The sequence below is a fragment of the Trachurus trachurus genome (genome assembly GCF_905171665.1).
Source record: "Trachurus trachurus genome assembly, chromosome: 12".
Classification (NCBI taxonomy): domain Eukaryota; kingdom Metazoa; phylum Chordata; class Actinopteri; order Carangiformes; family Carangidae; genus Trachurus; species Trachurus trachurus.
Window position 1 is genome coordinate 4,153,530 of NC_139908.1, and position 13,650 is coordinate 4,167,179.

Sequence of the window (13,650 nt, forward strand, 5' to 3'; positions counted from 1 at the left end):
GAGAATGAGGAGGAGAGGAGGAAGAAGAGGAGGAAGAGGGAAGAGGACAAGGAAGAGGAGGAAGAAGAGGAGGAGGAGAAGAGAAGGAAAAGGAGGAGAAAGAAGGGGAGAAGGGGGAGGAAGAAGAGGAGGAGGATAAAAAGGAGGAGGAAGGAGAGGAGAAGAGAAGGAGAAGGGGAGGAGGAAGAGGAGAAGGAAGGGGAGGAAGAAGAGGAGGAGGAGAAGAGAAGAAGAAGGGGAGGAGGAAGAGGAGGAAGAGGAGGAGTAGTGTGTTGTAGTGTACCTGTGATGGGCGCCTCCACCTCCAACATGCACTTCTCCTGCCTCAGTATGGCCGCTCCCTCGTTGATGATGCGCAGCGCCGCCTCCTCCTCCAGACGGCCCTCCTTCACCAGGTGAGCCTTCAGCACCTCCACGCTGGGCCGACTGTCCGCGTACAGGTCCTTCACCGTCAGCCGCGTGCCGGGGGGGTACGGCACCGCTACGGGGGGGAGAGGGAGGAGAGGAGGGGGGTTAAATACAATACAACTGTTTACAACCAAAGATACTCAGCTGTATTTATTAGTCGATCGATTGATGGATTTAATTCAACTGGAAACAACTTGCTTTAATACAGGCCTAATACAATACCTTTATTCTGAAGGAGCTTTAACACAACATCTACCTTTATTCTGAAGGAGCTTTAACACAACATCTACCTTTATTTTGAAGGAGCTTTAACATCTACCTTTATTCTGAAGGAGCTTTAACACAACATCTACCTTTATTCTGAAGGAGCTTTAACACAACATCTACCTTTATTTTGAAGGAGCTTTAACATCTACCTTTATTCTGAAGGAGCTTTAAAGCAGATATCAGTGGAATGTTTTTGTTAATATAAGTCCTAAATAGTCCTATTTTCCGTCAGCAATCACTTACATGAAGTATTTCAGCCTAAACACGAGTCTCTCCGTCACTCTGCTCTGCTGTAACCCGAGGAGAAAATTTTCCTTGTGGGATACAAGTGTTATCCAATGAGGAGAGAGAACGGCATGAAGGGCTGTGTGTGCAGCCAAGGGATGCGCGTGAATGTGGTGACGTAGCACGAGGACCAATTGATGCCTGACAAGGGCGGGAACTGCTAACTCATGGTGCGTTCAAAGAAACTCGTACTTTGTGTTTTTCCTTCCTGTGAAGTCATGCCAGTTCGATCTGGTACGAGTTCACGGGTCGGAAGTTACGAGTGGCCGTTATAGGGAACTTTCACAGAAAACAGGATGGTAAAAACACGAGCTACGGGTTACCTGGAACGCTACCAAGTCGTAGTTGTGACTTGAAGCTGTAACTTACGGTTTCAAAAGCCTGCCTTGAACGCAGCATTAGCCGAAACGGCCGTGAAGCTGATATCTGCTTTAACACAACATCTACCTTTATTCTGAAGGAGCTTTACTACAAGCGTCTACCTTTATTCTGAAGGAGCGTTTACCTTTATTCTGAAGGAGCTTTAATAGAAACATCTACTTTTATTTTGAAGGCGCTTTAATAGAAAGATCTACCTTTATTCTGAAGGAGCTTTAATAGAAACATCTACCTTTATTCTGAAGGAGCTTTAACGCAAACTTCTGCCTTTATTCTGAAGGAGCTTTAATACAAACATCTACCTTTATTTTGAAGGGGCTTTAATACAGACGTCTACCTTTATTCTCAGAGTCAGATTCAGTTTATTTGCCATTTGTGGAAGAAGACCACATTAGAAAAGGGTTTGCGAGAGCTCACAAAAAAAACATTTAAGACAATAGAACAATAGACAACCAATAAGCAGATAAATAAACAATCAGTAAACAGATACAATAGATAAAATAAAAATGGACAATTTGCCCCCATGGATAGGCTGACGGTCACATAGGAAAAGTGCAGTACATATTAAAAAAATGCATACTTTGTAAAGTGCAAGGTGCCTGCCACTGGCGCCTGCAGGAGCATAATAAAATTTTTTTTAAATAATTGTGCAACTTTTGTTTGTTCAGGCTGCGCACAGCACTAGGGAAAAAAACTGTTTGCATGCCTAGAGGAAGAGCATTTTATTGCACGACACCGCCTACCCGACGGCTAGGAGCTTCTACCTTTATTCTGAAGGAGCTTTAACACAAACATCTACCTTTATTCTGAAGGAGCTTTAATACAAACACCTACTTTTATTCTGAAGGAGGTTTAACACCAACATCTACCTTTATACTGAATGGAGAAACTGAGTGTGTGTTTTTTTATTGTGCGATCAGGTAACAACATGAATTCCTGTGCAGACTGGGTAACGTGTCAGGACTGGAGCCCCTCGAGGTGAAATACCACACACACACACACACACCTTCATCCCTGGAAAACACCTTGATCTAACCCTGAACCAACGGCGTCTTAAAGGGATAGTTCACCCAAAATTGAATTTTCACTCATTATCTCCTCCCCCTCATGTGGACTAAGGGCTGGGAGAAGTTTCAGAGTCCTCCGTGGCTTCTCTGAGTTACAGGGGGTCTCGGCGTAGCAGTGCATGTCCATATAACGGTTGCAAATGGATACCAACTGTCTTCGTAACAAAAAGACACACCAAAAAACATCCAAATACCTCCATGCTGCTCGTATGTAATGTCCGTCTTGTAGTGAAGCCCCGAAATGCGAAATTGTCCTGAAAAAAATTAAAGAGGAGACCGGGAAGAGGAGCTTCGAGAAGCTTCTGCTACAAAACGAGCTTGAAATATAGACTTATTTAATTTTTTTCGGGACAATTTCGCATTTCGGGGCTTCACTACAAGACGGACATTACATACGAGCAGCATGGAGGTATTTGGATGTTTTTAGGTGTGTCTTTTTGTTACGAAGACAGTTGGTATCCATTTGCAACCGTTATATGGACAACTTCTCCCAGCCCTTAGTCCACATGAGGGGGAGTAGATAATGAGTGAAAATTCAATTTTGGGTGAACTATCCCTTTAACGAGCTCCAGCTTGGTCTGCAGAGATACAGTAGTTTGTCTCCACGCTGTGCGACGACCTGCTGCTCTACACGAGTATTTCAGTCTCTCTCTCTCTGGCCCACTGGTCTAGTTTAATGAGCAACTCTGAAACCAAACCAGGTCGCACACATTCAGCCAATCACGTCGCAGCTCCTGAACTGGTTCATCACCACCACCAGCAGCAGCAGCAGCAGCAACAGCGTCCACAACCAGACAGATGTGATGTGAGTGAGTGAGATCAGACCAACGCCACCGCCCAACACCCACCCGGCAGTGACAGGGGAGGCCGAGCGTGTGTGTGTGTGTGTGTGCGTGGGTGTGAGAGAGTGTGTGTGTGAGTGTGTGAGTGTTGGGGGGGGTGTCAAGTTTCTGAAGAGAGGAAAAACAAAACCACAGTTGTGAGATGGAGGCGTCACAGACCACTACAGGAAGTGGTATTCAAATAATCAACGACTCACTCAGGCGCTGGTGAACTGCCGGCGGCTGGAGCGACGGACGACGACGACACGACGACGACGACGACGACACGAACACGCAACGAAACAACGCTTCAGTTTAGTTCGACTTCACTTCACCTGCTCAACGTCAAAGAACACCTAACCCTGACCCTATAATTATCCTTTTGGTTATGCATCTGGATACACTGTATTTGTAATTTTTATTCAGTTATCTATTTATTTATTATTTATTTTCTTCTTTTTTGTTCCTTTCATTTCCTTATTTTTATCAAGCTCTGCTATATTTATGTATATGCACTCTCTGTACTTCAGTGTTGTTTCATGTTTGTATAATGTCATGTTTGTATGTTTCAATTGTGATAATAAAGTTTGTTAAAAAAAAAAAAAAAACGTCAAAGAACACCGGAAAAAAAAAAAAAACCCAAAAAACTCCTGACAATTCATCCACACTTCATTTTATCTGCCCTGTTTAGCTTTTTGTCCCTCCCCAGCCTCCGTACAGCCTGCGGCCAGCAGCCAGTCAAATATAAGCAAAACACTAAGAGGGGAATCAAACAGGCGCCTGCTTTGTTTCTTTTTCTGCTGCCGTGCACACAAACCGCTGGCGTCCTCAGATATTCTCTCTGACTGACACAACGTCAACGATATGAAACAGAAAACCTGTGTTGTGTGTCATCCAGCTGCTTTCATTAAAATAATATGAAAATGAGTTCTTCACCTGAATTTTAGTTTAGAAAAACACTGCATGGGTTTCTGTCAGCTCTGTAAAAAAAAAACTACAATACCCATGAGCCTCGGCTGCTGTTGCCATGGAGAAAAGAGTCAAAAGAGACAATAAAGAAATGAAAACTAAATAAAAAAACTGCAGGAAACTCAATTTCATTTGGATGTTAAAGCTGCAGGTTGCTGCTCTGTGATGATTGGACGTTGTTTGCCAAAATGCATCATGGGAGATGTAGTTGACTTCAGGTGTCGAGAGAAGACGACGTCGCCCCGTTAGAAAAAGCTTCTACAATAAAATGTTTAAGTTTTGTGTTTTTTTAATTAGCAGTTGACGACCTGCTGCTGCACACAGAGGGACAGGAAGTGGGAGGAGCCAACGACCAAACTTTCAAATTAAAACTCGTCCGTATGGAATCTCATTAATAACAGTGCGACAGTTCTCGATAACTATATAAATTACAGAAAGTAGTAAAGTAAAGTCTGATTGGCTGTGACACAGTTCGTATCAGATCATAACTTCCTGTCAGGATTTTCAGAATAAACCTCAACATGTTTAATTTAGCAAGAAGTAAAAAAAAAAAAAACAGAAATATCTTGTGTTATCTATCTCGACTGAGCTGAACAGCTGCTGATAAACTGATATCAAATCAGTCACAGATCCACTTCCTGTTGATCAACTCATTGATTGGTCGACTGAGAAAGCAGCACAACATACTGTATGTAGTATTTAAGAAACAGCTAAAAACATGGTTCAGTTTGTTGTTTCTTTTTTTCTTAATTATTCACAACAGTAGGAAATTTAATGAAAAGAATGAAAATAGCACTTTATGACAGTTAGTTAGTCCCTGATGATGCACTTTAGTGAATCTCAAACAGCACTTTACCACATTTACTGTTGGATACCGTAAATGCACTTTAACATCTCACCACTTTTTGTTCCCTCCGACTGATGCAACCATTGTGTGATGTATTGTATTTGTACTTTGCTTATCATTTGTTTTGTTTTTATCTCACTGTAATTTTATCTGTGGGCCGTGGGACTGCAGACGGAAATAAGCTCTTGAGCTAAAATCTGGCGTATTTACGACAAATAATTTTTTGTATGTTCATGTATATGCCCATAGTCTCATTACAAATAAATTAGGGGATGCAAACAACGGTTATTTTCATTATCGATTAACCTGCCAATTATTTAAACAATTAGTTGTTTGGTCAATTTAATGTTAAAAAATGTTGAAAAATATAAATCGTTGTCATAAAGGAACAAAGAAACCAGAAATATTCACATTTAAGAAGCCGAAATAAGAGAATTTTGACTTTTTCTTCTTAAAAAACTACTCAAACTGATTATTAGATTATGAAAATAGTTGAAAATTAATTTAATAATCGATTATTGTTCGAAAAAATGAAGAAAAAAAACATGAAAATGCGAGCAGCAGCAGCTCTGGTGTTGAACTGACTCTGGATCAGTGAAGCAGCAGAGACAGAGAGGAGCTTCGTTAACGACGACTCTTCACGTCTTTATTATCGACGGGACTCGATCGGAGGAGACGGACGGGGACCTGGGGCCCACGGTGCAGCTGAACGGTGGGGCCCACGGCAGAGCTGCGCGGTGGGGCCCGTCAGCGCAGGACACTGGACCTGCTCCGTCCTCGGCTCCATCAATCATGCATGAGGACAGAATCATTACACAGGACGGGCGATGCAAACGGAGCAGCTGATTCGATTACCATCAGTAACTAAGCCAAAAGGCCATCGCACACACACACACACACACACACACACACACACACACACACTACACACACAGCCCATTGAGCAGGTTGAACAGGATGCTGCTGCAGTGTCACAGAGCTGCAGCCTCCAGACTCTGTTTACCATCCAATAATTAGCCAATTGATTAAATCAATCAATTATGATCGGCCTGCAGCTCTCTCACACACACACACACACACACACAGACAGACACACACTCTCTCATCACAGATTAATCAGCTGATTCATCGTCTTCATAAAGAGCAGGAAAAAAAATAAAACTTCAAAGTAAAACGTCAGTTCCTCGCCGGGCGTGAAAAGAAGTGAAATAATCGATGATCAAACTCGTTATTGATCGTTCAGCTAACGGTTTAATTAAAAGTTTTCTATTTTAATGTTTCTGTTTGAGGCCGAGAGCGAGAGAGAGAGAGAGACCTTCAAAATAAAAGGCCTTACATAAGAGCACGTGCAGACACGAGGCCGAGACTCGCTAACGAATCACTAATTATGACTAATTACTTCAGCTCGCAGTCAAATCACGTTGTGTGTTCTGAAATAACACAACATCAACACAACGGTTTCTACAGCTGGTGTCAGAAAAAGTCCTAAAAAAAGGGATTCTTAAAGGGATAGCTCAACATTTTGGCAAATTGGCGCATTGCCATAATCCCTATAGTCATAGCAGTAGGTTTGTTACCTTTAATTGTCGGTGCAAGCTGTTTTTAGAACGGCGGAGCAGAGCCGTGAGCTGCTCAGAGCTACACTACAGAGGCTCATTATGGGATTTCTTGGTTTCCCTCATCAAACTCATCAAATACACAATCCAACAACTCCACAACGCTCTGGTGGACAAGTTGTGACCTGCACATTCACCACGCTATGAGATAATAACACAACGTTACCACACAGAGTTGTTTTAGAGGGAAATACAGAGACTGCTCGATGAAAAACTGTCCCTGAAGGCAACGTGCATCAGCGGTTTTGCATGAATTTCCCTCTAAAACAACTCTGTGTGGTAACGTTGTGTTATTATCTCATAGCGTGCTGAATGTGCAGGTCACAACTTGTCCACCAGAGCGTTGTGGAGTTGTTGGATTGTGTATTTGATGAGTTTGATGAGGGAAACCATGAAATCCCATGAGCCTCCGTAGCATAGCTCTGAGCAGCTCACGGCTCTGCTCCGCCGATCTAAAATTAGCTTGCACCGACAATTAAAGGTAACGAACCTACTGCTATGACTATAGGGATTATGGCAATAGGCCAATTTGCCAAAATGTTGAACTATCCCTTTACTAAATTAGTCGATCAGAATATTGATCATCAGCTTCATTATTATTATCTGTTTGCTGCTTCCAGCTCCAAACACAAAGATCTGAAGTTTGGATTTGGACCAAAAAACGAGACGATTCAGAGGCGTCGGCCTCAACCGAGGAGAATTACAACCAATTAAACACTGAGCTGTGTGTGTGTTGTGTGTGTCTGTGTGTGTGAGTGTGTGTCTGTCTGACTGTCCAGCAGCTTTAAGAACCTGGCAGGTTTAATGATGCGAGCTTTACACTCTCCAGACCACTGAGCCAATCAAACCTGCCTCATTCACACACACACACAGACACACACACCTCCACCCCGCCCCGAGGCGTCCATCTTTAACTAACCTGCTGCTTAACAAGTGAATTAATCTAGAAAACTGCTTTTCTGCTGTAGAAATTGAAAACTTAATAAATTAATTAACATTACATCATATCATTATTCAAATGCTCTTGTTTTTTATTTGTTCACTTTTATTTCTTAACTTCTTGAATCTTGAGATTGAACGCAACTCAACTTCTGCTCAATGAAAGTAAAGTATTTTTTAAAGTAAAAAAAAATCCAGATCTCTGACTCCCGGACGTCTTTCAACGCCTCGACGGAGCAGCAGGTCTGGGACCGGGGTGGGGGGGGGAAGTGATTTTCAGCCTCTGAATAATAATGTTACCGGTTAATTGATAGTGAAAAATACTCAGAGTGAGAGTGTGATTGCAGCGAGACAAGTGAAGGCATCACACATCTGGCTCTGTGGCCTCATTAACATCCTCATCATTATTATTATCTTCTATTTCAGTGCAGCTCATTTCTGATTCCTCCAAACATCCAGATCCAGAATAAACCTGGGGCCTGTGGGGCCTGGGGGGGGGGGGGGGGGGGGGGGGGGGAAGTGGGAAAGTGACCAGGGAAAGTGTCACCCACTTTCCCTGGTCGGTGACTTGAAGACACAAACAGAAGAGTCGGATAAAGACGAGTGGGAATCTAACAGGTGTTTGTTTTTATCACTGATCAAATCGATCGTCGATCAATAAGCTGACCTGAACAGACCCAGAGACTTTCAGTTTTGTGTATTTAAAAAAAAAACGGACTCGTTGGATTCATCAATTACCATGGAAATGCCTTTTTTTGTTTGTGATCATGTGATGTAAACGTGAACGACGTTAAAGTTAAAATAACTCCAGAGACTCATTGATCACAGCCGCAAAGATCCTGAAGAACTGATTACCTACCAATCAATAATCAGCAGCTAGTTTGATAATCAATCAATTATTTTGATAAGATTTCAACAGTGAATCAATCAGAGACAAATGTTTTATGATTCAAGACTCTTTAGACTCTTTAAATTTAGGATGTCTTTGAACACATCGCCTTAAATTAGGCTGAGTAACAATTAACCTCTGGCTAAGCCCCGCCCCCTCCACTCACTCGGACAAACAGTCAACATTCGGTGACAGTTGCTATGGCAGCTGTCAGTAGGAGACATTTCACAGGAGGCAATTGATGATTTTTGGAGACAGAAAGATTAAATATCATCTCGAAGTCACCAAAACTTTACTGCTATGGCTGCCGTTTGCCGCGAAACGCCGATAGCGACGGGCTAATTTCTGTTAGCCTTTCTATGGAGTTTTGCATTATACGTTAGCATTAAGCTAGCGGGCTTTATGCTTAGTTGTGATGCTGGCTAACATCTAAACATCTCTGACAATATGTTCCCTCAAATACGTTGTTGACTTAACTTAGAACAGAAGTAGACATCCTTGTTAAGTTTATCCACGTTTAGTTGGTGTTGTGGTCTACTGCATAACTTTATCCAGAGCAGACACTTCTCTCAGTTGAGATGTGGTTTGTGAAAAGGTTAAAAAAATCCACCCCGTCGCCCAGCCTCACGGGATACCTAGTGTCAGAGTTGCATGTACCCCATGCACACTGTTTGACCATTTTAAACTTAAAATGTCAAGAAAAAACATATAAAAACAAATGAAAACTGACTAACTGCAATGCATTTCAATGGACGTGGAAGCAGAGAATGTCCGAGTGTATGGGCTAGCTATGCGCACTGTGATTGGCTCATCGTGTTTGGGGGCGTGGCTTAGCCATAGGTCAATTATCATCACCAATCAATCAATCAATCTGCATATATTACCAATCGATCAATTGTGGATCACAGATTCCACTGTGATGTGTTCACTGACCCCAAACTGTTACGATACACTCACCTGAGTGTTGGTTTATCAATATTTAATGAATGTTAAAAAAAAAAACTTACTGGACGCACTCAGAATTGATTAGGTATCAGTTATAGATGTTGAACTAACTGCTGATCGATCTCCAGCTGATTAATCGATTGAATGATGGTTTTCAGCTGTGTTTTTTGGGGAAGGGAATCTGTTTGGATGTTTCACAGAGCAGACGGATCAATAACCCTAAAGATACGGAGGAGATGAGCAGAGACGATGACATCGTTAACGAAGGAGAGAGAGAGAAGAGGAATCTGACCGAATCACGAGGAACCTGAACGCCTCATAAAGAATCACTTGTCTTTAAATGTTATTTTCCAAAAACCAGCTGAAGGAAAAGGAAAAGGGAGGTTGTGTCTCATATCCAAGCCAACACACACACACACACACAGACACACACACACCTCCTGCAGTCTGTCACCAACACTGCAGCGCTGCTTTTACGTCTTCAACTCGCAAACATTTGAGTATTTTCACTCACTTTTGTAGAGAAACGTACGATGGGATGATTTTTTTTACTGTGCATCAAACATCTGTGTGTGTGTGGGGGTGAATAAAACAAACGCAGCCTGGTCACGTTGCATTCTGGGAAAATATATATATCTATATATTAAATGTGCATTTTTATGTGCATTTGTTTCAGGTGTTTAAAAGTCTGTTTCCCTCCATCCAGGGAAGCGACACTGCAGCGTTGCCTTGCGTTGCGTTCACTTCACCTGGACATTTGACGATCCCTTCTCGACCCTCTGATTAAAAACCCACATTATTTAAAGGGGATAGTTCAACATTTAGTCAGATTCTCCTCTCACCATAATCCCTATAGTCATAGCAGTAGGTTCATCGCCTTTAATTATCGGTGCATGTTGTTTTGAGATCGGCGGGACAGAGACGTGAGCTGCTCAGTGAACGGTACAGGTCGCCTGCCCCTCATCAAACTCATCAAATACACAATCCAACAACTCCACAACGCTCTGGTGGACAAGTTGTGACCTGCACATTCACCACGCTATGAAATATGACTTTATGACTTTATTTTACAGGATATCATTACGAGACAGAGTTGTTTTAGAGGTAAATGCAGACACATCTCAGACACAGCTGCTGGGTGGAGTGATTTCAAAAGCGCGTATTTGCTTTATGTGTCACAATGTTACCTTATTATTTGATAGCGTGGTGAATGTGCAGGTCACAACTTGTCCACCAGAGCGTCTTGGAGTTGTTGGATTGTGTATTTGATGAGTTTGATGAGGGACAGGGGACCTGTACCGTTCACTGCAGCAGCTCACGTCTCTGCCCCGCTGATCTCAAAACAACATGCACCGATAATTAAAGCTAATGAACCTACTGCTATGATGATGACTATATAGGTTATGGTGATAGGAGAATTTTGCCAAAAATGTTGAACTATCCCTTTAAACCGATGGCTCTTTGGAGACTGACTGTTAATGATAATGAATAAATCTTAACCAGCCGGTGTGTGTGGAGATTAGAACAGTGTGTGACTGTTTGGTGTCTAAATGGAGAGCTTCAGGTGTTTAAAAGCCGGTTTCCTCCTCTATAACAGCTGTCGGTACCAGGGGGCAAACACACCGCAGCGCTGCGTTACGTTACGTTCACTTCACCCGGACATTTGATAGATGTTCCCCCTCTCTGGTTAAAAAAATAAAATAAAATAAAATAAAAACACATTATTGACACACACAACTCAGGTTTTATCCGCCGCCAGAAGCGTCGCACTGACCCGGAACCTGAGCTGCATGTGTCGGCTGGTGCAGTTGGATGTCAGCCGCTGACATCTGGCAGCTCCGTCCGGACAGCTAACAGCTACCAGGCAGCTAACTCATTAGCTGCTACTGCTGGTGCCGCCGGATTGATTAACTTGCATAACCCGGCTTCCCCCCACCCCCACCTCCAGCCCTAGCCTCGGTAACAAGCACCGGTGCTCCGCTCACACATCACCCCGAGTAAATGAACTGTTTCTCGGGGGCTGAGGAGCTGTGATGTGACGTCAGGCGGCGAGTGAAGCTCAACTGCTGCTCACGTTCAGTTTTAGCCGTTAGCCGTTTGTAGCCGTTAGCTAGCCGACTTAGCTCAACGGCTGCTCCGTTAACTTCCTGCCCCCGCCGAGACTGGCCAAGAAACACCAAATTAAATACAAAAAAATAAATAAATAAATGAATAAAATGAATAAATAAATAAATGTCACGTACCTTTGATGGGCCGATCGACGGTGGAGAGTTTGTTTTGGTCTTTCGCCGACATCCTCCTCACAAAAAATTCACACACACACACACAGAAGATCCCCGAACTAAAACTTGATAAATTCCTGACTAGCTGCTTTGCTAGCTAGCTAGCTGCTAGCCGCTAGCTGTGGAGCGAGCAGCAGCAGCAGCAGACAGGAGGAGGAGGTGGTGGTGGTGGTGGTGGTGGAGGACAACCGAGCCGAGCCGAGCCGTGCCGGGCTGGACTTGAACCTGGCGTAGGGGGTGGGGGAAGGAGGGAGAAGGAGGGAGAGGAAGGGAAGGAGGGTGGAGGGTGGAGGTGGTGGTGGAGGAGGAGGAGGAGGAGGAGGTGTGGGGGGGGCTGGGTCTGTTCTGTTGGTTTAACCGGCCGGAGTTAAAGCCTTCGCTCGCTGGCTCGCTGTCCCCTCGGCTCTGCTCTGCTCTGCTCCGCGGTGCGCTGGTGAAGCCAAGCCGCAGTCAGAGCGCGTCAGGGCGGACGGATGGGTCCAGGAAGCACCGCTGATGATCACTGGCTGCGGGAGCTCCGAGCGGCAGCAGCAGCAGCAGGGCGGCGGCGGCGGCGGATCATAGCCCAACTTTATAAACCCTTTATTCTCGGACGAGCTGCATCTGTTCCAGGCCGCTGGGCTTTGAGTTGAATTTTTTTTTTTTTTTCTTCTCTCTCTTCTCCCGTCGTGATCCGATGTGTCGTCCAGACCAGACCCGACCCTCTGTCGGATTACAATAATCCGCCGCAAGCGGATTTCCTACAACATGGCTCGCTCGGCTCGACGCGGGGGGGTGTGGGTAGTGTAGTATTAATGTGACGGTAATGCGATGACGCGTTCACGGCACGGCACGGCACGCACGCCACGACGGCCCCCGGCGCGTTCACGGTCCTCAGCTCCACGCGTTCACGCCGCTTCACCGAGCCCCGGAAAAACCAGTTTCACTGCAGCGGTGCAACCAAGTAGTACTCCGGTCATTTACTGCAGTAAAATGACCTACTAACAGTGTCAAAGTAAACGTATCTCATATGGATACAGTATCTCAGTGAAGTACTAGAGACTTTACAGTGCCACATTAATAGTAGGCTACTTCATGTATTTACAGTATCTCAATAGTAGAATATAGCCTACTTCATATAATAGTAAAAGTTCTTCATATAGGCTAATCATATTATCACAATAAAGTTACCTTTTGTAGTGACAGTATCACAATAACAAATCAATTCAATTTTATTTATAAAGCGCATTTCATGCACAGGGCAAAACTCAATGTGCTTAAGTTAAACAATTATAATACAATACTTCCTGTATTTACAATATCAAAGTAGGATGGTACTTTTACAGTATTAAAGTAACAATACTTCCTGTATTTACAATATTAAAGTAACTGCACTTCTAGTTACAGTATCAAAGTAACAACACTTCCTATATTTACAGTTTGATTAGTTACAGTATCAAAATAACAATACTTTATGTATTTACAATATCAAAGTAACTGTAGGGGGCTACTTCTTGTAGTTACAGTATCAAAGTAACAATAGGCTACTTCCTGTATTTACAGTATTAATAGTTACAGTATTATAGTACCAATAGTTCATTACAATATTAACAGTAGCCTATATAACTCCTGTTACAGTATTAATAGTTACAGTAACAGTAGCTGCTTCCTGTAGTTACAGTATCACAGCTACTATAGCCTACTTCCTAGTTACAGTAGCAGCCTACTTCCTGTATTTACAGTAGGCTATTTATAGTTACAGTATCAAAGTAGCCTAACAGTACTTCCTGTAGTTACAGTATCAGTCTATCATAGGTTGCTTCCTGTTACAGTAACTGTACTTTGTGTAGTTACAGTTACAGTAACTGTAATCTCTCTCTAACCTCCGGCAGTGAATGAACTTCCTGTGTCTGAGTCCAGTTTGGTTTCCTGGTTCGGACACATCATCATCATCATCA

The 13,650-nt window shown here is 43.3% G+C and overlaps 1 protein-coding gene across 3 annotated transcripts in view; it reads right to left on the reverse strand.

Annotated features, from left to right (window-relative positions):
• ppp3ccb (protein phosphatase 3, catalytic subunit, gamma isozyme, b) overlaps nt 1-12,587 on the reverse strand; it is a 39,897-nt gene extending 27,310 nt beyond the window's left edge. For all 3 annotated transcript variants that reach the window (XR_014595796.1, XM_083983541.1, XM_083983540.1), the window contains exons 1-2: nt 11,675-12,587; nt 284-481 (exon numbers count right to left, since the gene is read on the reverse strand). Coding sequence is in view for 2 of the 3 variants with exons in the window: in XM_083983541.1 (XP_083839667.1) it covers nt 284-481; nt 11,675-11,726 (250 nt within the window). In the remaining variant the exon portion in view is untranslated. The remainder of the gene's footprint in view (nt 1-283; nt 482-11,674) is intronic.
• Nucleotides 12,588-13,650: the final 1,063 nt, after the last annotated feature.